We start from the raw sequence: 25,392 nt of genomic DNA, 5'->3' as shown, positions 1-25,392 counted from the left end.
CTCTTCGTCTTGGGGAATTATTGGAAATAAGGGATCTCTTCATTGAATCATCGAATCATTAATTTGATTTAATAGCTTGTAAATTTAATTTTGAATATTAAGAAAAAACATCTAAAAATTAGCATATGAATAACCAAATAACAACGATCCATTTGTTAGCCCAATTCAGTTAAACAGGAACTCTTGTTCCTTATACATGACCCCGTCTTAGTGTCATCTTTATCAGGAAATTCAATTGAAAAGTGCCTTGAATGAATGAAAAAAAATTACCCACTTGTGCATTAGACAAACTATCATTCCGTTTTTCGTGATTATATACCTCGAAATGGAAAGGCCCTGTATGTCTGAACTGCATGGTCGTTCTATGATCAATATCATGTTATCGAAGTTAAAATTAATCCCCTGAGAGGTTAATCTTCACAATTACCCACCCCCAAACATCGATCATATTTTGATTTTTTATGTATTCGGACTAGTGCTACGCAAACACTGTCATGTTGACCGGTGTAAATAGAGGATTCCATGACATCGGCTCCGGCGACAAGTGCTCCGCTGTACATTCCACACTAATAAAATTACCAACTTCAACCCTGGATTTTAGGCTCTACCTTATTCTAAACCTATAACATAAAACCCTATTGCAACCACATAATCCTAATCCTACATATATCTTCGAAGAAATAAAGCCGGAACAATTGTCGCCGGAGCAACTGTCGTGTCACCGCATGAAGAGAAAATACCAGTCATTTTAATCTGTTTTAATTTACGGTGTTAGTTAAACACGTATCCATGTGCGTTTAGTTCAATACAATTCATTACGGCACATTTGATTGCTACTTTAACCCTCCTTGGTGTTTTCTTGAAAGTATAGGGTATGATTAGGGTGTGGTATGTAAGGTACACCAAATTGGTGTCAGTTTTAACACCCCATCAGTTTTTACAGTGTGTATATTTCAAGTGGTGTCCAGCAAAACGTACTGCAGGATGGTCTCTGTTGTAGAATGTTTCCCATCTATTCTTTTGTAACGAAATTGTTTGTTGTATAAAAACCATGGCAGGGCTCCGTTGTCAACGCGATGTTTATGACAGTGTTATTATAATTTTTAACAAGTGCAGCAGTGCTTGTCATTTTATTCATGTTTCTTTCTCCCTGTGTGGTATACTCATTTATTTTAGCTTCGTACATGAGATGGTAGCTGCAGAGTGCAGTAATCATGTACTTTATTCGGTAATGTACCAAATGTAAGTTACCGGTCTCTGAGCGTCATGTTGATCACGAAGTGAAACGCTACCTGGAATTGATGAGGTTTCTGGTTTTAAGACAGTTCATTGGTACTATGTGTCTGCGATGCCACCATTCTATGATTTAAATATGAGGAAACACTGTAATTCCTTTGTTGGTAGATAACTTAGGTAAGCTGACGTCATAATATTGCCGTGACAGATTTATAACAAGGAGGCGCAATACCTAGCTCAGTCGGTAGAGCAGGGGTTTCTGATCCAGAGGACCCGGGTTCGATCCAAACTTGGTGCGCTAGTTCCCGTTGGTAAGACATTTATTCTCATTACAAGGTCCTTAAAAAGGACCTTAAGCCGTCCGTCCTCTTGTGGCTTACAATGTATACTTTCTCAGCATTCAGGTGAGAGATCACAAACACCAAAATCAACAACACGGAATTTATTAAAATGCAAATGTCCAAAAGTTGCTATTGAAATCAAAGTTTGTATTTGATTTCAATTTGTGTTCTGCAAAGTAGGGCAGGGCATTAAGCTGCAATCAAAACACCCTTTTCCATAAACGAGGGGTGTTTGATGAGGATTCCCTAGTAAGGCTGATATATTTTGATATTACCTTGCCTTGCCACTGAACTTCTATGGTTTACATTTTTAGTAAAGACTGTAATAGTTTTGCTGCCAATTAACTTGGGTAAGCTGACGGCATTCACTATATTGCGCTGACGTTATATCACAGAAATTAACAAAATGCAAATCTCTAAAAAGTTGTCTGATCAGTTTTCATACATTTCAATTTTAGTTTTGTAAAATGTGGCAGGCCATTAAGCTGAGATTAAATTTCCTTTAAAAAGGACAGAAGATGATGATGATATAGGGGATGGGTGATATATTTTTTAAACTGTTTATGAAAACCCATTTCCGCATTAGATAAAGACATATATAATTTCGTTTTTCTCTAAATATACATGTATCTCTTAACTCCATGGTCGTTCTATATTCAATATCATGTTATCGAAATTCAAATCAATTCAAGGGGGGGGGAACTCCCTCAATTACCCACCTCTGAAATATCGAACATATATTGATTTTCAATCTATTCGGACGAGTGCTACGCAAAAACTGTAATGTTAACCGGTGTACATAGAGGGTTCAATGACATTTGCTACGGCGACAGTTACTCCACTGTAAATTTCATACTAATGGAATGACCAATTTCAACCCTGGATTTAACGCTATGTACCATATTCTCAACCTAAACCTAAATCTAACATAACACCCAATTGCAACCACATAACCCTAACCCTATATCATCGAAGAAATAAGCCCGTTAAACAATTGTCGCTGGAGCAATTGTGGTGTCACCACATAAAGTAAAACACCAGTCATGTTACTCCATTGTTAAACGGTGTTAGTCAAACACGTATTCATGGACGCTTAGTTGAACACATAGAGGGTGTCATTACAGCAACTTTGGTTGCTACTTTGACACTCATTGGTATTATTGTTACGTTCTAAGTATAAGGTATAACTTTCCGCCCTTTCACACGGTACCAAAATCGTAATTTGAATGATGATTCCAGAGATAAATAATTCTAATGACGATTAATTTTAACAAGTGTGAAACCAAACTAGAATCACGACCGCTAATCACAACCACGAATTCAAATTCTACTCCGGAGGTAAATTCCAGTAGAGTTTTACTGAAATTACGGTACGAATTTTACGTGTGAAAGGGTTGACCTCCAAAACGTGTTTTAAGGGGCGGAGCTTACATGACCTTTCAAGAACTTGGTTTCGTTTTTGCTAAAGATGAATTGCAATCATCATTACAATGACGGTTCAACATTCTCGTGTGAAAATGCCCTTAGACACCTAGCTTAGGGTATAGGGCCCTCTTTATGGACACCAACCTGGTGTCAGTCTTAACATATCAGTTTTTACAGTATGTATATTTTGAATGGTGTCCAACACAACGCACTGCAGTACAGTCTCAGTTGTAAAATGTTTCGCACTCATTCACTGTAACAATATAGATTGAACTTGGAGCTGGGTTTCTTGGACAATACCTGGCCAGCGTCCCTTTGTCAGTATGATGTTTATTTTCATATGTCCTTTTCAATAAGTGCAGCAGTGCTTAAAATTTCTTTTCATATTTCCTTCTCACTGAGTGCAATACTAATTTATCATAAACCTGTACATGGGGCGGTGGCTGCGGAGTGCACTAATCATGTTCTTGCTATTACCCAGTAACCCAGGACCAAAATCCAGTTGAAACCAATTAGAGCAAAACCAATTGAAACCAGTTGGCCAACTGGTTTCAATAGGGAAATTGGAACAACTGGAACCAATTGAAACCAGTTGCCAACTGGTTCCAGTTAAAACCAATTGGGCAACTGGAACCAGTTGGCAATTGGTTTCAATTGGTTCCAGTTGAAACCAATTAAGCAACCAGTTTCAATTGGTTCCAGTTGTTCCAATTTCCCTATTAAAACCAGTTGAATCCAATAGGAGGTAACTGGTTTCAATTGGTTCCAGTTGAGGCAACTGGTTTCAACTGGAACCAGTTGAAACTAATTGGTTTCCAACTGGATCCAATTGGAACTTCCAGTTGGAATGACTTAATTAGTTACAAATTAATTAGATTTTGCACTAACTATTGCTCATGCCAACAAAGAAGCAGTGTTATATGTCTATAATACCATTGTAAAGTGCATTGATAAAATAGACTTTCATAATGTATATATATTTACATGAAAAATCTTCAAATATATGTATTTGTATTTAATGTAATTTGGTAACAGTTAGTGGTGTACTAATTATCTTATAATCAGTTTTAATTATAATCTATAACATTTATGAACATGGTTTTCACTGCTAAGCATTCTAAACACTTATCTGAAACAAGTATGGTACTTGAAATAGAAAAGAATTAAATAGATACATTTTAAATGATGATGAATCACATAAAACATTAATCTGTGCACACTGGCAGATAATATGCAAATTAACTGGTTTTAATTGGAACCAGTTGGGTAACTGGAAAATTTCCAATTGGAAACCAATTGGAAGTCATTTCCAGTTACCCAACTGGATCCAGTTAGGATTTCCAGTTACCCAACTGGTTCCAGTTAGGATTTCCAGTTACCCAACTGGTTCCAGTTAGGATTTCCAGTTACCCAACTGGTTCCAGTTAGAAATCATTTCCAGTTGGAAGTCAATTCCAGTTACCCAACTGGTTCCAGTTCGGATTTCCAGTTACCCAACTGGTTCCAGTTAGGATTTCCAGTTACCCAACTGGTTCCAGTTAGGATTTCCAGTTACTCAACTGGTTCCAGTTAGAAATCATTTCCAGTTGGAAGTCATTTCCAGTTACCCAACTGGCTCCAGTTAGGATTTCCAGTTACCCAACTGGTTCCAGTTAGGATTTCCAGTTACCCAACTGGTTCCAGTTAGAAATCATTTCCAGTTGGAAGTCATTTCCAGTTACCCAACTGGTTCCAGTTCGGATTTCCAGTTACCCAACTGGTTCCAGTTAGAAATAATTTCCAGTTGGAAGTCATTTCCAGTTACCCAACTGGTTCCAGTTAGGATTTCCAGTTGCCCAACGGGTTCCAGTTAGGATTTCCAGTTGCCCAACTGGTTTCAACTGGAAATTGTTATATTCCAGTTAAAACCAATTGAAACCAGTTGAAACCAATTGAAACCAATTGAAACCAGTTGGAAATCCAACTGGTTTCAATTGGATTTTGGTCCTGGGAATGCACCAAAACTTAGCGGTCGCTACTTTACCGAGCGCCATTTTGATCGCGAAGTATAACATTAAATGGAATTGATGAGGTTTCTGTCTGGTAAGACGCCGTTACAGTGCAATTTCTTGGCATTGCCACTGTTCTGCTATGGTTACATTTCCGAGTGAAGACTGTAATAGTTTTGCTGCCAATAAACTTGGGTAAGATGACAACATTTACTATATTGCGCTGACTTTTAACAGATTTATATAACACGGAAATCAATAAAATGCAAATGTCCCAAAGTTGCCTATTCATATTAAACTGTCAGTTTTCATATATTTCAGTTTTGCATAGTGGGGCAGGCCATTAGGCTGCAATTAAGACATTGCTTTCCTTTAGAAAGCAAAGAAGATCACGGTGATATATGTGTCCATAATTGAGGGATGTTTGACTTAATTTAAAAGACTCAATGTTTTATGAAAACTGTGGTATGATTTAATGATTCAATCTTGAAGATATGTATAGCAGAGGCGTCGATCCTGGGGGGCAGGGGGGCGATCGCCCCACCAATGAAAATATTGGGGGGGGGGCAAACATATCGTTTTGCCCCCCCCCCCAATAATTCCACATGTGCAAAAATAAAATAAGATTGTAATGTTAAACCGAAATCAGCAAGCGAGATTGAAATACAAAACTCGTTCTTTATTTAAAATCATGCTCAAAATGTCCGCTTTTCAGATTGAAATATAAAAAATTTCAGCTCGCGCTTCGCGCTCGCATCATTTCTGTAGCGAAAACCCATACTTTTCATGATTAAATAGGTGAATAGAATGTCCCGTTTTCAGTTCTAAACCTCGAAAAAACTCCCGCCTTGGGTTGCAATAATCTTTTGTTGGATATATATCTTATTCTTTATTAAAAACGTCCATTAACCTGTCAGTTTTTTTTCAGATCGAAATATCAAAATTTTCAGCTCGCGCTTCGCGCTCGCATCTATTTTTTAAATCATTGGTACCAAAAATGATTAGAATGACAAGCTTTCAGGTCAGAATATAAAGAAATTTCAGCTCGCTCTCGGCACTCGCATTATCTGTGTAGTGAGATATGTATCCACCTCATGAGTTACTTACTACAAACAATCCTAAACAGGTACCTTTTTCATGTTTTAAGTTTAGTATAGCAAAAAAAATTCAGCTCGTGCTTCGCGCTCGCATTAATTTGTTGGTGAGACATGTGTATATATATATATATATGTATGTATGTATATATATATATATATATATATTTAGGTCTATGTGTGTGTGTGGGGGTGAGTTTTTTTGTTTGTGTGATCGAGCACCTTTGGAACGTTGAGTCATAATTTTGCCCCCCAATCTGAAAAATGGATCGATGCCCCTGATGTATAGTGCAAGGGTTGGCTAATGCTGCGGTCACATTTCCCCTACGGCGATTCGAAAACGGCTGTTTTATTTTTTTAAACAAACCACTCATGGTACAAAACATGTTGATTTTTTTTTTTTCGCCTCGCCGTACGGCCGCCGTACAGCAAATTTGACTGAGGTATAAGCCTTAAATTGTTGTGCTCACTCTAAACGTAAGGACAGGGAAAACCCCAACACCACATAAATCCAAAATATTTAGATAGAAGTACAGTTCATAGATCACTTTTTAATTATGTTACAACTCTGCCTAGGGACACCGTAAAAACTATTTTCCTCTTTGAAGTTGAAGACGTTTTCTTGTAGATAAGCACATATTTTTGGTGAGAAATTAGAACCTTGTATCTCAATTTTTTAAAGGAAATCATTAAAGCTCACAAACTTCTGTTTTAGAGTTCTAAAGATATAGGCCTTAGTGGTATACTTCTTTTTATATACATTTTTATACTTATATTTTTTTCAATTAATTGAAAATCTATAAAAACTGTATCAAGTGATAATAGTTAATATATTAATATATTGCTGCTGTATAATGATATATTGTTATAGACTCTAAAAACACTGAGTAAAAATTTACCCAATATTGGGTAGAATGAGAAGAAGCATGATTGATGGGTATTTTCTTTTTACAAAATATCTTTTTACCCAACCAACATGCATGTTTCCAATTTACCCAATACTGGGTAAAGCCTTTTTAGAGTGAAATTATTTGATGTTATTGTATATATTATATATAAAAAAATTAATGTCAAGTGAATAAATATAATTACTAAATTCAAATTCACCTTCGTACAGTCATGTACATAAAATATGAGGCCGCCCTCAAACGAATATAATGTTTCATCGACAACAAATTCTGAGCCCTTTCAACAGACATCAAAAAGATGTCCAGGATGTAAAATTACGGGAATTAAAACCAAAATCATACACTACACTTCTATTTCTATTTTTTTATGCAGAACACCAATTGCATAGCAGAGATGGCCGACGATCGAACAGAGGATCCTACGTTGCTAACTAAGGTATAAAGATATTAATATTACTGCAATATCGTGTATCAACCCCCTTGGTTCAAACAAATAACATTTTGAGTTTAGGATACAAAGCGTCAAAATAATATCATTAAAAAACATATCAGTAATCGAATTAAGGGGTTATGGATTTAGCTTGTGTTCAGACTGATATTTTTACTGTCCCCCCAGGTGGAGGATAACAGTATAGCGCTTCGATAAGTCATTACAGATTTTCTTTAGCCCTTCCTTGCTGCGTAAGATATATAACGCATATCTTAATTTCTTTTATTATTTAAATTCATTTTCAGTTGGAAGGGGTAACAATATTCGACAAGCCATCGAGTGAAGTGATTGGTCCATCAAAGGTATGTGTGTAAATATGCCTTCAAGCATGCATTCTTTGCTATCAAGAAAAAAAAAGAGAGATGTGGGTAGGACGAATCCCTATAAGAGTTAAAATGCCAGCTTGTTAATGGAATCTCAATGATGATAAAGCAGGTGTATCTTGATTGGCAAATAGTGCATGATTATGAACCCAAAATACAGATCCATTTACTCATTATATTATAATATTACATGAAGAGTCAATCTCTTCCAAATACATTTGCTCCTTCATTTTGTGTTTTCTCTCTTTTCATTATAACTTTGGAAACTCTTAGAAATGTCGCACCACCCGCTTATAGCTTCGCATGTGTATAAACTAAATAAAAAAGGACTGCTTTGCGCAGTATTAAAACAAATTTTCCGCATTATACGCATACGGAAAACGGTTCCATAACATTTGCTCCGGCGACGATTGCTGCTCTCTAAATTCCGCACACTAATCGAATATTGCAACCCTCACCCTAAGCATGCATCTTAGACGAAATTAAGCCTGGATCCCCTGGATCAGTTGTCGCAAGAGCAAATGTCGTGTCACCACGGAAAACACACCTGCCCTGTTGCGTATTTTCCAAGCACTTACTAATCCTTACATAAATAGATTATTTAGTCCGACTACACCTCATGAATATTCATGGAACAGAATATAGCGTAATTTCAATCCAACGCATCGATCCGCTCAACGAGTGTGGCGCGATCGGTAACACGATGTGCTAATGTGAGTTTACTATACTTAGGCTTGAGCATGTTGAGTGAGGGATCCTATCCGAAGTAAGATTTCGGGCTCAGTCATATCTGAATAAACGAGCACCAAATATGGAACTTGATGACAGAATGGACAAATGCCAACTGACTTACAAGAAAAGAATGATCATCATTATTTTTGTGGCAATTTAAGAATGTGTTATATAGTCAATGAAGCTAGAGAAAAATATTTTAATAAGAATAGGTAAAAAAAACAAGAGCAAAGGTTCTCTTTCGTCAGCCGAGGATGATCTCTGTGAAGCCAGCAAATAATACTTATTGACACGAAAAAGAGATTATATGGCAATAGGAACATTGATCATGATCAATTATCTGTGACCTCACACAATGATATAAAGATTGAACTTGCTTTTGATGGTAAGCATTTATTGTTTAGATGATCCATTCTCTGAAGATGAAGTTGTGTCTGTGATAAAGAAATTAAAAAAATGGCAAAGCTTGTTGCTGGTCCAGATAACTAAAGGGGTGTTACTTTATTAAGTTGTTTGGGAACATTATTTACTTCTATATTAAATCCAAGTTTAACTGAATTTTTTATTCAAATTGTTAGATTGGGAAGGAGCAAGCAGGTGTTCGTGCAAGCTTCTCCACAACTGACCATGTATTCGTAGTGAAGTGCATATTATATATTTATTTGTAGCAGAACACACGTATTTATCTTGTTTATTGTGGATTTATTGATTATAAAAAAGCCCTTTGATTTTATAGACAGGTACAAATTATGGCAAAAACTGTTGAAGAACGGAGAAAGTGGTAAAATTTTAAATGTGATTGAGAACATATACCAGCATGCAAAGTCAATTGTAAATGTTATGGGATATGAGTATTTTACTTGCAACACTGGCGTAAGACAAGGAGAAATCTATCTCCGTCATTGTTTGTTGCCATTTATTAGCTGAAAGTCCCGACCAGCTCCAGCCTGCTTTGAATGCAGTTAATGATTATTGCCATAAGTGGCAATTAACGGTACATACTAGCAAGTTTAAGATCGTTAGAGACCAATTTTCGACTTGAGTGGTGGTGTTTGGAGATTTTGGATGATTTTATCTGTTTATGAGTTAGATTAGAGTATAATGGTACTTTCAAATTTAGAGAGAAAAAAAGGTATCCCAGACAATGAAAACTTTGAACAATTTTAGCAAAAGCAGAAAGATTCCAACTGTCCATTGATACACAGTGTGAATTATTTGATAGAATGATTTTACCAATAATGACATAATTATGGGTGTGAAGTATGGGGCTATGAAGATATTGCTAAGACTGAAAATTTTAACAGAAAATTTGTGATAACAATTTTACGGGTAAATATCAAAATTCACATGGCATAATGGAGAAAATGGGCGCTCCACTTCATTAAGTCATATTAATTGTAGAATGGTTGGATTTTGGTTCAGAATTATGACGGGTGTGGAGGACAAGTACTATTTCTTGTTTTTAGCTCGGTTTTTAATATGCACCAAGATCCAACTATGTAGTTCACGTAAAAATGAATGAGTTGCATTAATATTGAAGATGTACTACAGAAAGCAGGTTTTGGTAATATAAGGGAAGGGATTGGGACTGATTGGTTTCTAAGAGCCTTGAAGTTGCGTTTGAAGGATATGTCCGAACAAGTTTGGCATGCAGCAATATGGTCAAATTGTAGTCGTTCAAATTATAAGATGAAAAGAGAATAGGGTTTTGAGACATATTTCCTAATTTTAAGTGACTCTGATGCAACTACATTGTGTAAATTTCGATGTAGTTTTCTTAGGTTGCCCGTCAGTAACAATCGTTTTTTCTCGAGAATCAGTGAATGATGATTTATGTACATTATGCTCTCTGAAGGAAGTTGGAGGCAAGTTTCATTACTTATTTGAGTGTTCTTTCTTTAGTAAAGAAAGACAGGTGTACTGTACATACCCAAATAATATTCTATAAGACCTTGTGCTTACTAATTAAGTAGGTTGTTTAGTTTGAATAAAAGGTGTCATATGACAAAAACAAATGTTGATAAATGGCTTTTTAATAAGTGTGTTTTACAATGTAATTGTGTTAAACAGAACAATATATTACTTTATAATAGGTTTTGCTGTTGTTGTTTTATCATTTTGCATTATGTTCTTTTATTTTAGAAAATGTATATTCATCATTGTAAATATGTTCATTTTTCTACGCATATTCATTATTGTAAATGTGTTCATGTTGAGGCTTTCATACTCACCATCGGGGTTTGAAAGAGCGTGATAAAATCTTATCTTACCATCGACAGGAAGCCCAAATACACACACTAGATAAATAGTCATAACATATAAATAAAAATACAGGAACAATAAAGAACGTAAATGTATCCTGACAGAATCGTGGCCATGCATAAGTAATTACCGAGGTATGCCAGCCATGCATCGGTAAATACTTCTGCGTGGTTTAAAAAAAAAAAATTGTTCCAGTCTCACCTTGAACGATTTTTCAAAAGATTTTTAGCCTAATTCGAGCCTCTAAAGCCGAGTTAGCCCTTATTGTAAATGGAAGGGAAAAAAACACTGATACGAAAACTGAATTATGGCCAGAATTTTATCTGTAGTCTATATTGTCACAGTTTTTGTATATGTATTTATTCATGTATTTTTAATTTAATTTTCAGGTAAAAGAGCTGACAGAAGTAAAACTGCGAGGCGAGTCATCGATAAAATTCAAGTTTGTACGTTTGATATTAGTGATACTTGATTACATTTCCTTTTATTCAAACCATGAAAACGCATTAACACATTCGGAGTACAAAATATATGCTTTTTAAAGAATAAAACCTTAATTCATTTTCTCAAAAGAAGTTTAAGTATTAGTTCCTAAAGAAATTATACATGTAGTTTCATTCACATGAACCAATCATTACAATATAGATGTTTTCCTAGACCTGTACCAAAGTTGTCGTAATGGTTAGAAAAATATTTATACAAAATCAACGATGCATATCTGAACATTTGTTTTATACGTGCATAAAAAATATCACTACTGGATCAGTTCGGACCAGTAATTTGTCCCTGGTAGATTTTATGCGAATTTTATTAGTGGCCAAAGAAACCAAATAAACACTGACTGCAACCAGCGTTGCATGTAGTCCGGGTTTTCAACCCACGAAACGCGAAAATATGCATAAACACACCATATAATATTCTTAGCATTTGAAAGATATTAGGTGAGCCCGGTAGGTGAGCTACAAAATGATAAAGGTTTGATGGTGTCATAAACAGTTATTTTTGGTGATTTTTCACATTTCATTTTTAACTCACGAGTCAATGGGGAAATAGAAAGTAGTGCTTGGCTTGACCCGGTCACTATGGGCATGAGGGCACAATGCTAGAGTGCTCACCTTACCGACGACGCAAGAACACGAGTGGGTTAATCAAGTGGGTTAATCTTCAACTGACTGAAACCGAAACGAATGATACCTTCACCCTTTGTGCTTGGCGCTCAGAATTTAAAGTGCAGCATAATGATCATAACAATATGTCAGGCAAAGTCCAATGGTAGAAAAGTTTTAAAAAATAGGTGGTTACCGATGTAAAATCTAAAGCTATTATCAGGTTAAACAAATCTAAGTCAAATAACGCAGTTGATGGGCTTTTTTTCTGTTGCTGCTAGCTTTGTATATCTACTTGATATTGCTGGTATTAAGACATAGAGAGTGTATTCTTTTTCTTTTTTTATGGGGATTCGTTTTGGGCCATATGTTTGTGCCAGTAATAGTTTCGATAGTAAGAATTTCTTTTTCTAGTGATTTGAATTAATTTCTATATACACTATAAACAGCCAAGAAAGTTAAACAGCGTCCTTCTCGGCACACGGAGACTGCATTTAACTGATAGGTATTTCTGGCATCGGTATCGATTTTCCGGACTAAAGCTTGAAAAAAATACTGGTAAGTGGATTAATATTAGACTGGATTCAAAGTAAGAGAAAATCATGCAATATGTTATACAGCCCAACCATGTACCAATGATGTACGTCTAGCTTCATTGTGTAAATCAAGAGTTGTCCTCTGTACTCTTCGTGTCCGGACGGATACTCCTTATCTTTAGTGACGCCATGTCAGTCTGCTTTGGTGTACAGTGCTTAGCTCATGGTGACTTAGTCGTTAGGTTACCGGTGACTTGGGTGACTTACACAATACCTCATTGCGCTGTTGCAACATGCACGGTTGTACTCTGTATCTCTTGATTATTGATTGCCAATAAAGTCACTGTGGAGGGGAAAAGATTATAAAAAAGAGTTGTCCTATTAATGGATTTTCTTTTCTTAAATGTATGTATGATCATCATAGAAGGTCATGTGGTTAAAATATACATAAGCCTAAAAAATGAAAATTCTCCCATGGATTATCATATTAGCCGTGTATTGAATTGAAACCCTGAGCAGAATGCAAATGAATATACCATTCCACTATTTTAGTGGAACATTCTAGAGTGACTGTGTATTTTGACCATGCGGGTCTTAAATATAGCAAAGATAGAATAAGAGATTCTTTCAAGAGAAATGAATTAGGGGTCGTTTGATAAATGATGTATCCCTTTGTAGATGATTTAGCCCCACAAGAACATGGTCCAGTCCTGCGTAAAAAGTTATATAATTTACGAACGGCTTAATTAGACACACAGCTGGAATGAAAATTAAATCTAATTGTGTCGCAGGGTTGTTACATATTAACTTAGTAACACGTTTCAATGTATTCTATATAGTACCCTGTCTACCCGTCTGTGGGTACCATAAACTTCTTCATTAAACCCTATCTCAAATGAGTGTTCCTGATAAATACTATGTTGTGAATTTCTTTTCAGCCGAAATCTCTCTTATAAGATATGGAAAGGAAGTACCTGTGTCTGTGTCTTGGACTATCGGTGGCGGTGAAACTTGTTTAAAATTTGAACACATATTATCACTTGAATTCAAAGAAGTTATCTCTGCACTGGTTCCATTGTGCCAAGCATTGCAACATATTACCATTGAATGTGGTATGTTAGATCTGCATATTCCTGCACATGACACCAGACCTTTCATTCCAATGAGATCAGTCCTCACCGTTTGCATAGGCGGCCGCATGTATGTATACCCGAATGAACCAATCCTATCGACTCTCAGTGATTGTTTTCCAAATGCAAAGAGTCTTGAGCTATCTTGTTACAGTCAATATTTTACAAAAACTCGAAAATACCATTCCGATCCCCCACTGTCTTCCTGGAGACAGGTAAAATTAGACTTGTATAACGGAAAATCAAGAGACTTCGTCTCTCTGGAGACCATCTTCCTCTCCCTTTCTTCTGCCTGTCAAAACATAGAATCACTCTTCATCAAAAGCCGTGAAACTCTCCAATGGGACAAGTCAAGCAAAGACGTTAAAGAATGTACATTACCTAATCTGACTGATATCCATCTTGAATCTCGTTGGTCTGACTATGCACTTCAATTCACAACAGAATTACTACACGTAAGTCGTAGGATGAGTCGTAGTTTGAAGTTTGTCGAAGTAGAAAGTGTACAGCTAGGAGATGTAGTAATGAAGAGTGTTGAATGGTCCAGAACATCTTCAGATTCTTCGTTGCAAATTAAAGGTGCATCAGCGGCTGTACCCATAATTGACTTAATTGATCTTACAACTAGTGACCTTAAAGAGGTTACCGTCCTTACCTTTTACAGTTGCAAGATTGATTTCGGTCAGTCTGAAAGTAAGTCCCCGCAAAGTCCGAAGGAACTTTGTTCACTGCGGGAAATCAGGTTCGTTGGTTCAGAAAACCCACTTTCCGAATCTGACAGGAACAAGCTGTCGGAGTTGTATCCTAATGTCAAAGTGACAGAAAATCAGACGAGTCAGGAGTCATCTGAAGAATCCCAGGAGGGTGCAGGGATACCTTTCAAGTTGGATAAGGCCTCCTCTCAACCACTCAAAACCTCTCTAATAGGTGAGTTGACAGAGACTGTTCTTCAATATGATTACCAGATAAATGGTGACTTATTCAAACTTACCTTTATGGAAAATAATTATATTTACAAGGCTTTATATTATGGAAAGAAAAAAGTTAGTAATCATAATAATAGTAATAAAGGTGTATTTACCCAGGGTAGCCACTTCAGCTCCGAAACATGTTCTCCAGGCGGGTCCTGCTATTATCATTACCCCGGCTAAGCTAGGCTACCTATTCAGGTGCACACAGCTCTTTGAGGAATTAGTTCCTGCCGGTACCCTTTTAGCTCACCTGGGTCGAGTGCAGCACACTGTGGATGAACTTTCCTTGCTGAAGGAAACTACGCCATGGCTGGGATTTGAACCCACGACCTTCTGTTTCAAAGTCCGGAGACTAATCCACTTGGCCACGGCGCTAAAAGTTAAATCTCACAATAGACATAATGGGGTTATCAGGAATTTACTTCTGCAGACATGCACTCTTAAAAACGTTGGGCAACATACGGTCCACACAACAATTGGTTAAAACATTATCCAACTCTGGGTAGTTTTCAACCAATACTGTGTAGTTTTCACCAAAAGCACACATTATTGGTTTAAAGCTACTCAGAATTTGATAAAGTTTTAACCAATTGTTGTGTGGACCGTATGTTGCCCAACGTTTTTAAGAGTGTGGACATTTTGGGAAAAATTTACTCATGCAAATTACGCATATTTAATGAGATGGCTAAACTATCTCCCGTACACTTTCTGATATTTCCTCATTAGTACCATGATTCCGATGTTTCGTTAATATCTTCCCATGCGTGAATAGACGATTCATTGTTGAAAGACATGTAGATATAATGATTTATGAATATCACCTGTACTTAACGAATATCGGAAATAAACGAAATTTACAAATAATATGTAACTAGTTGTAAGGAAAGAAGTGTTCCTTTTATTACTAATCGTTTTTTTATATACAGATGAACTTGTTCAGGAAAAGGTTGAATTTCATGAATATACAGGCTCACAGAACCCTGAAGGCAGAGAAGAAGAAACATCATGGCAAGAAAAAGAAGAGGAATTTGACGTCAACCAAGGAAGCCTGCCCCGTGAATCAGGTTTTATAGGAGTAGAATAATTAGGAAAAATTGTCTTGTAGTACACAACAAGGATTTGTTTGGTATTGAAGCATGTGTACTAGTTTGCATGTCATTGAGGATTTCTGGACGTACTTGAATTTGTGATGTTTACAGCACGAAAGATAAAGAGGGAAGACAAAAGATAACTGTGGATTTTTTCCTTGTAATGCTAGCATGTTACTCAACTAGACCTTTTTATAATTTGATTAAGAAAAAAACACATTGACCCATTTGGGAAATAGATGTTTGAAAAATTGCCAAAGTTAGAAAAAATTCTTGTTCAAATACGATATCATTTACAATGGATATTTCAGAATGTCCCCCGTCATGGCAGTGTTGAGCGACAATAATTTATTACAATTTTGAAGTTAAGGCTTTGCAATAAAGTAGTGCAATAGAAATATTTTTGATAATTTTCAGTACCTGATGAAGGAGATGTCGAAACAACCAAGAAAGAGTGCTGCAAGAGAGTTGGAGCTGATGGGGGCAAACTTCAGCTAGAATCCTTTGGGATTTCACTTGAGATACCTCCTGGTGCAATCGACATCAAAGAGCCACAGGAAATCTCTCTTCGTGTCCTGACCGATACTCCTAATCTTGGTGACACCAAAAAAGAGATGTCAGTCTGCTTTGGTGTACAATGCTTAGCTCCTGATGACTTAATTCTGAGGTCGCCGGTGACTTACACAATACCTCATTGCGCTGTTGCAGCACGGTACTCCAGTTTACAGGCAGTCCTATACTCAGGAGAGGGGGAATACTCGCCACGTAAGAACTTGAACGTGCAAGGCTTATTTTATTATTTTGTCTATCATGGAGGTTATAGGTGTCATCCAGATGTTAACTTCGTTATGTCTGTAACCCTCAGAAAAAATGACGATGATGACGAGATCTTGCATAATTAATTTCATTTGATTTTCATAAAAATCGCGATGTCTAATGATTAACTATCTACAAAATATTCAAAAGTTATGCAAACGAGAAGAAGGTTCAAGGCCACGGCCTCATTCTTTGCCTTATCGAATGATTTTGTGTGTGTGCGCATGAGTGTTACTGTAAAACCATGTGCGAAGTTTCATTAAAGAAAACCTGTTGGCAGAAGTAACCAATATCGTCCATGAAACAAACCCTTACTTCACTTTTGTTAAAATTTTGATTTACTCTCATAATGACATTGTGTACATTGGGAGTGCATAAGTTTAATAATAAGTGAACCTTTATTCAATATGGTGGAACTTTTTTTTCTCCAAAACTGTCTTTAGCAATGTCATTAGGCAGTAATGTTTATCAACCTATGGGCAGGATTCTGTGCAAACATGAAATCGATTTGCTTAGTTATGGATTAGTGAGCACGCATCAAGGAGGGGGGGGGTGGCATTTCTTATGGCACAGACTCACTTTGAGGGGTTATAAAGGAATAATGGGAACGAATTTAGTTTCAAATATGACCTAATCTATGCTGTTTTTTATCATCCATCATTTTGTCAAACAACCAACAACCTTCGCCCAAATTTGTAATTACACAACTTGAAAAAAGACTCTCGTGGCTTTCAAAAATGGTCACTTTTAATTCAAACTTTGATTTATCATGCATGACGCAACCCATCAATCTTTTTTTCCCCCACGAGCTACCTAATGAGTGTAAAAGAACCAGCCAAGAATGTATTATCTCTAAATTATTCTGTTCAAAAGTTACAACATTTTGATATAGGGGGACTTTGTCTTTGTTTAGTATTTATCACACGACATTATCTGAAGGAGCTCCCTGTTTGTTACGTCACAAAATAATAACTTCAACATTTTACATTGTTATTTATGTTGGCCTTTGAAGGATTTTCATCAAACCCTCACCAACATTTTTGTTTTATTGTTATCAAAACGAATTCACTATCCCTTTAAACGATATCTAGTAATTGATTCTCTTTCGCAAATATCATGCCCTTCCATCAAATATTCCATAACCATTTTATTATTTTCCAATATGTAATTGCAGATGCAGTTATTAAGGAACGGAAAGTACTGTCAAGGTCTGGAATACCCAGCTGCAAGATCTTTAAGGACGTACTCAAACTCAAGATGGATCATTTTTCGTGGGCGAAGATTATGATCAGGATCAAGAACTTCTTCTTCCGCGGAAAGAGGATGTGTTTCGTGCCGTTTAAAGAGAAGTACTTGTCTCTGGCAAAGACACCTCTCATCTTACATGCCAACTTTTATGATGATGTGGAAGGGAACAAAGAGGTAAGTTTCACAATTTCCCCATTTTAACGAAAATAATGTTTTGATGATCTATCTTGGAATGATGGGTCAGTGTCAGAGAGGCCACCTCATAAACGATCGGGAGTGGGATCGATCCCGGTCGAGTCACACCAAAGACTTGCAAAATTGGGACCTTCTCCCTTCTTGTTAGGCGCTCAACGTTACGATTAGTTTGGATATTTAGGACAATTTATTGCATTTGAACCATAAAGACAATTTTGGTAACTCATTATTGAGTGCAATTACCAAGGAATTTATGTTATCATGTGAGGAATAGGCGTTAATGTCGTCTGCAAATTAGTCAGGTCCAGATTTGAGAAGAGTAGACTGCCTTAGGCAAATCGTGTTAATGCTGAATTGAGAAGTGTTTTAGCATAATTTGAGGGCGCTGAGTCCAAATATGATGTTTGCCAACCTTGATTTTGATGTTAAAATCCTCAAATTGGCAAAAAAAATATGGCCGCCATTCTACACTTTTTTTAATATTTTTTTAAACTATATTCTGACCCCCAAAACTTGGAACAAAAATGTTTGTCAACGATTTTTGGTACTATTAGATCTCAGGAATAATATACTAAAAATCCACCAAAATCCGGATCCGGGAAAGTGGTTATTTTCAAACTGGCGTCTAAGATGGCCGCCATCAACTGAAAATTAAAATAACCGGCATTTTATCTACCCTGGACACCTTTTCTGTGCATACATGTATTCAATGGAGTAGGGGATAAAAGGAAAGAGTGAACATAAGCACTCCAATGGCTGCCATGGCCTAAAATTTCAAAATTCATCTATTACCTATTTTAGTGTCTTTTATTTGGGTTTTATTCATTTGTGATTTTCAAGGGTCAGGAAGTAAACCGGGATAAGTTACAAGGACAGTCAACGGTCCACTATGTCCAAAATTCCAAGATAGCTTTCAAAAATGAAGTCTAAAATAGCTGTTGTTATCTAAAAACCCTAAAACCCGACATAGTTTGTTTAATATCTGCCTTGGGGATATGATGTTGGTGTCTAACCCATGGTTTAATGAGTCAAGAAATACGTTGGGACAAGTAACAATGACATTCTATGGTCCTCAATGTCCAAAAACCCCAGATGGTTTGCAAAAATGGAGTATAAAATGTCTGTCGTTAATTACAAACCGACATAGTTTATAGTAACCGCCTGGAGAATATGATTTGTTTAGTATAACTCATGGTTTAAAGGGTCAAGTATTAGACAGTTAGTGGTTCCAGTATGTCCAAAAATCCATAATGGCTTCCAAAAATTGAGTCTATATAGGCCGTTCTTACCGAAAAACTGGCAGAGTTTGTTTAATATCAGCCTGGGGTATATGATTTTGGTGTTTAACCCATGGTTTAAAGGGTCAAGTAATAAAATAGGACAAGTTACAAGGACAGTCAGAGGTCCAGCATATCCAAGAATAAAAAAAAAAGCTTCCAAAATTGGATTCTAAAATGGCTATTGCTACCTAAAAACTGACATAGTTTGTTTGATATCCGCCAGGGGTATATGATTATGTTGTCTAAACCTTGGTGTAAATCGTCAAGTAATACAATAGGATAAGTTACAAGGGCAATCAATGGTCAAGTATGTCCAAAAATCCAAGATGGCTTCCAATTAAGGAGGCTAAAATGGCTGCTGATACTTAAAAATTGATATAATCTATTTAGTATCCATCTGGGAGATATGATTTTGGTGTCTACACTGTGGTTTCAAGGGTTAAATAATACTTTTTTATTAGTTACAATTGTATGAAGCTGTCCATTTTACCTATTATTTAAAGATGGCTTTCAAAATGAGTCTAAAAAGACTTCCATCACCTAAACATAGTCATAATTAGGTGAACAAAATCTACACTAGTGTGGTTTGAAGGCTAAAATAATAAATCGGGACAAATAAATAGGATGTTCAGTTTTTCTTTCCGTCGTAAAATGTCCAAAGTGACTTCTAAAATTGCGTAAAAATGACTGTTGTCCCCTAATCTTGAAGCCATAGGATAGTCCTAAGCCCACAAATGACGTGTCTTGAAATACCTATCTGTGAATTATGGAAATTTTTAGGTGAAAGTGTACCTTAGTTTTTATTTTTTTCGGATGTTTACTTATTGTTCCACCACCGTCAAATTATGTCACGATATCATGTAAAACATATTTTCACGAGTCTTTAAAACAGAGACACCAAACTAATGGCATGGGATACAAAGTATTGTCGTTTTTGTATCAATGGTGGCCAATTCGAATGTAATTTCTGGAGCGTTTTCTATTTTTTTTGGTACAAAATGGACAACGGTGTATCCATGTAATTCTTCTTTACATATATATTATTTGACCCTTGAAATCATGAGAAAGACACTGTAATGTTTCTAAGTAGATATTATTTGCACTTTGCAGCCAGATTTTTAAGAAATAACTATTTTTCAAGGCATCATTTTTTGCAAAAGTACACCACTGATAAACCTTGAAATTTTTCCAATTAAATTTTTCCCTTTGGAACCATGATTTTTTTAATATGTTTTATTTGATTCTCGATAGTCCTCAAAGTTATTTCTTCCAGGTTGATTTTATATGAATTGGACTATTTCAAAGATACAACGTCCAGACGTCCATTATAGACGCCATTTTGGAAGGTCATCTTGGATTCTCTGACACACTCACCGACTATCTTGTAAACATGTCCTTATTCATTATTTACCTCGAAAGCTTTTTGATGATTTTTATTTTTTTTTATTTTGAGGATTTACTTTATTTTTGGAGTTGATGGTACAACGACTGCCATTGTGGACGCTATGTTGGATTTCCAGGTAACCTTGACGACCTTTTGTAACTATATCCTGTCTCAATAGACTTTGTTTAATCCCAACATGCCTAAGTTTCATGAAATAGACATCTATACCCTAAAAGTTATCACATTTCAAAAGCTTAACCTCGGTTAAGATTTGATGTTGACTTGGCCGCCGCCATGGTCATCGCCGCCTCGGAAAGCGAGGTCCATGTCTTGCTTCTGCTATGCAGGCGATGAGAAAATTGCGGACACGTTAAAGATATCACAATGTGAATATGCTCGCATTGCCCCAAAATTATCAAACATTTGGCCATATTATTTATCAATCAGCAGCTGTGAATCATGGCAGCCATCTTGGAATCAAAGATGGCTGACGAATCAATCGAACACATTATTTTTGCAACCCTGGGTATCAAAAATAGCGCATAGATTCCAATTTCTGAAATACAATCACCCATAAAAATCGTTTGATATGGGAAACTGCATTAAAAATGCTGCCATTTTATTTTTGTCGATTTGAGGATAAAAACGTCGGAATCAAGTTTGGCAAACAACATTTTTGGATTCAGCACCTCTGGATTACCTTAAAACAATTGATAAATCAGCATTAACACAAAATGCCTAAAGCATTTTTTCTGAGCACATATTTTAAAATCTGGACCTGACTAAATAATATCAACGATAAGCGAGAAGTTGTATTGGTTAAGTCATTGATATAAGTACAAAAAAACTAACAGGCCTAATATCGATCCTTGTAGAACGCCGCATCGGATTGGTAACAAAGTTTGAGGAAACTTATTATACACCACATAATGTTGTCTATCGGCTAAATTACTCTAAAACCAAGAAAGAGCAAAACCGCGGATTCAATATTGATTGAGCTTTTTAATCATAATTTCAGTACTTATTCAGGAAGTATAACAGGAAACCATTTAATACCAACTCAAACTTTCTTTTAAGACAGTATTACTCATTCTTCTTCCAGCTAAACTTCTGACGTTTCCTATTCACTGCATTCCTGGTTCTCACTAAAACGTAAACTCCCCAAAATTCAGGGTAAGGTTATGACGTACAGATGGTTTTGGTCAAGCGTCCAAGTTTGATCAACACCTGTTTGGTTGAAGAGAGTCTTGACCAGACCAGTATAAAAGGGGTTCACTTCTAAACCCAAGTCAGAATAGAAATTTGAGTTTACATTACTTTTAGGGATTGTTCCAGCATGCATACAGATTAGAGACAGAGCTACAGAAAAGTTTATATTTTATACTGCAGAGTAAAGTCACGATCAGACTTTCTCATATATTCGTCATTAACAAGTTAAAATCATCTCTAATAAATGTTAATATAATGTACATATTGCATTACATTTTCTTCATTTAAGCCTGGTTGAAAGCAAAAGTGCAGTATATCCCAACAACAACTTAACACCAGTATTGTGGACCTGAAGGGACATCACAAAAAGATCCAAATCGCGAATATTGACGACAAAATTCGTAGCGAATTGGTCTAGACGAAATTAACGACGTCGCCAATTTCGTCGTGAATTTGTTTTGCTTGCTTGGGCGGTTCGAGTCCCCCGCTCAAGAAATGACTTCATTTTGTGATATCTCTTCAAATTACCACTTTTGTCGCAGAGGAGAGACTTTTTGTATTCCTCTTACTCCATTTCTTCTTAACTATTATATTCGGTGTACATGCACCATTTTGTTCAAGTTTTTCACCTTTTCTCTCTGATGGTAGGTAGCAATCAACCGATGAATTGTTCGGTGCTTTTCATGGCAATACCATGCAGCTCGGGCCCTCTTGTTGCCGGGGCGCTTCAGCCCGAATATCGCTAATAGAAGTGGGCGTGTGCAGTCAAAGAGCTTTTGATGCTAATTTTTCCTGGTGTAGAGCGTATTGTTTTAAGTTGTAATATATGCTTCAATTTCTTTGACTTTGTGGTGTTGATAATTCAGTCGCGGAATAATATTTTACATGGATAGGGGATCGGGGCGAATTTGCTCGGGCGCCCTAATTGCTAAAAATAATGTTCGTGGTGTAGCTGTGTGGGCATGCCGAGCCGAGGAATAATACGTTTTAATTGGGGGCTTATCATCATTTTTTTAATTGGTTACTGACCAATATGTTGTAGGATAATCATTTTTTTTCCCAATTTGATCTAATTCTCAGTTCAATAAGGGACACTTAAGAAAGAGAAATAACTCGGCCGCTTCAATCGCTCCCTCAGTTTTAGTTTCTTCGCATTCATACGTCCTTTCCTTCAATCATTGTTTGTTTTGTAATATAATTATCATCTAGTTACCTTTTCGTCTACTTATTAATCAGTTCATTAACCAACATATTGGTTGCTGACCAATATGTTTTAAGATGATCAGTTTTTCCAATTTGATCTAATTCTCAATTCAACAAGGGACACTTAAGAAAGAGAGAAAGACAGAAAGAAGTAGAAAAAGATGGAACAGGAAAAAGGGGATATAGAGAAGAAAAAGAAGATGGATAAATATATGGGTCAGAGGGACCCCCCTAAGAGATAGAGAGAAAGAGAGAGTGTTACGATACTGCAACAAATAACAATGAAAATTTAGTTTTAAATTTGATTTCCTTTTTTTTATTACAGGAAATACATGTAGATCAATCAACAAAATAAAAACAAAACATCTTATATGTCTTGAAGATTTAGATGTGCAATCCAAGGTTATGATATTAGATCCAGTAAAATCCAAGTTGGTTGGCAAAGATTCCGTAAATTAAAGTTCACAATGATGGCGATGGTGAAACTGACATTGGAGCATGATGAAGAACATAAGAGTCACTGTAACGAGTTGAAATGTCCGTGAAGACGATGTTGATGATGATTAAAGGGAATCCAACCCAAATAAAAACTTGTTTTTATAGGAAGAAGAAAAATCAGACAAATTGATAGGTGAAAATTTGAACAATATTGGACAAACAACAATAAATTTATGATTTTTTTTAAGTTGTAAATATTGGTAATCACTATTAGTCCAGTCTGTTAGCGTAAAAAATGCCCTACTTGTGGACACGGTGGACAAAAGCATGATTTTTTCTCCAGACCCTTGTTTAAGTATAAGAATTAAGAATGGGGTATGCTCCAAAAAACCTGGCTGCAGGAACAGTGAAAAAAATGGGTGAAAATGTCCGAATTTATGAGTCTAGATTTGTCTGATATATAGACTAGCGCTAGTGCAAAACTCAATAGCAGTGCATTATTTTGCATTGGATTAGTTCTTGAATTCAGACCATTTTTGAACAGATCTTCTGTTTGTCCTCTCATCTCAATGCACCAAATATCTGAAAGCAGATGCTTAACAAGCCGAAGGGTGACGGTGGAGGGGGTTGAATGTTGGTGTGTATGTACATATTTTGGTCTCGGGGTAAGGATGTGCGATACATATTTTTTGCATGTGTTGGAAATTGTGTTGCCATGGTAACAGTTTATCATTGCAAAAATAAGGTAAAAATCTTGCTGTTAGAACTACTTCCTCTGTTTTCATCCGATTCTCATGAAATTTGGCACACACATTGGTCTTGAGGTGAAGATGTCTAAGACACATATTTGTGTGTCTTTCAGAAATCTTGTTGCTATGGTAACAACATATCATATGGTGAAAATTGGGAAAAAAAACTTACAATTCAAACTGCTTCATCAGTTTTCAATCAATTGTCATGAAATTTGGCACACACATTGGTATTGAAGTAAAGATGTACAAGGCACTTTTTGTGTGTTTCAGAAATTGTGTTGCCATGGAAACAACATATTATATGGCAAAATTTAGGTAAAAACCTTGCAATTTGAACTACTTCATCAGTTTTGAACCAATTCTCATGAAATAATTATGGCTCACACATTGGCCTTGAGGTAAAGAGGTGCAAGAATCCTTTTTTGCATTTGTCAGAGAGTACATTGCCTTGGTAACCACATATAGCCAGAAATATGGGGAAAACTCATTGTGGATCAATCTACTTCTCAGTTTTCAGCCTGTGCTGATAAAAGTTGACACAAATATTCATTTTGGGTAAAGATTCATATTCAGTGTTAAAAGGGAATCCAGCCTTGGTCATAATGTTATGTGCATGGGGAGAAAAATAAGAATGGTGAAAGTTTGAAAGAAATCGGACAAGCTAAATAAAGTTATGGCTGGTTTAAAATTAAGATCCCTAAGGCTACTAGTATGTATAATTCAAATTGGCAACTGGGTAAGTAAATTATGACAAGGGATGAAGCCGCAAGGAAAACTTTCCCATAAGACTTGTACTTAATTATTAGGATTTTTGATTTTCTCCTAAATTCCTATTCCATTGGGGCCGTAATATAAACCCGGTAGTATAGTGTTTTATGTCCTCATGAAAGAAAGATATAATTGAAGTAAAACTTTTGAAAATAGAAACTTTAGCCAATTAATTATTCCAGTACATGGAAGAGTGGTCCTTGCCTTACATCACTATGACATCACATATGCGGTCAATTTGAAGTCTTCATGGGTATAGTGATTACCAATGTTTACAACTTTTATATATTCACAACTTTCTTATGGTTTGTCCGATATTGTTTAAACTTTGACATAAAAACTTGTCTGATTTTTAATTTTCCTCTAAAAACAAGTGTTTATTTGAGTTGGATTTTCCTTTATAACGTCATATAATAGCGAAGGGTATTAATCACCTTCAATTGGGGGGGGGGGGGGAGGGGGGGGGGCG

At 36.1% G+C, this 25,392-nt stretch overlaps 1 protein-coding gene across 1 annotated transcript; it reads left to right on the top strand.

Annotated features, from left to right (window-relative positions):
• Positions 1-13,385: 13,385 nt before the first annotated feature.
• On the top strand, positions 13,386-19,305 carry LOC135154954 (uncharacterized). The gene is made up of 4 exons (XM_064103199.1): positions 13,386-14,498; positions 15,469-15,606; positions 16,048-16,395; positions 17,621-19,305. Exons 1-4 carry the CDS (start codon positions 13,556-13,558, stop codon positions 17,893-17,895), a joined length of 1,704 nt encoding a protein of 567 aa, XP_063959269.1. The 5' UTR covers positions 13,386-13,555; the 3' UTR covers positions 17,896-19,305.
• Positions 19,306-25,392: the final 6,087 nt, after the last annotated feature.

Source organism: Lytechinus pictus, chromosome 8 (assembly GCF_037042905.1).
Source record: "Lytechinus pictus isolate F3 Inbred chromosome 8, Lp3.0, whole genome shotgun sequence".
Classification (NCBI taxonomy): domain Eukaryota; kingdom Metazoa; phylum Echinodermata; class Echinoidea; order Temnopleuroida; family Toxopneustidae; genus Lytechinus; species Lytechinus pictus.
Note: the sequence above shows the minus strand (reverse complement) of the source record. Positions and strands in the feature narration are given on the sequence as shown.

Excerpts from the sequence above, each read along its gene's own strand:
- LOC135154954 (XM_064103199.1), top strand. The coding sequence starts at position 13,556 with ATGTTAGATCTGCATATTCCTGCACATGACACCAGACCTTTCATTCCA. Across the intron at positions 15,607-16,047 it reads AAGCCTGCCCCGTGAATCAG|TACCTGATGAAGGAGATGTC; the intron begins GTTTTATAGGAG and ends GATAATTTTCAG. Across the intron at positions 16,396-17,620 it reads AGAGGGGGAATACTCGCCAC|ATGCAGTTATTAAGGAACGG; the intron begins GTAAGAACTTGA and ends ATGTAATTGCAG.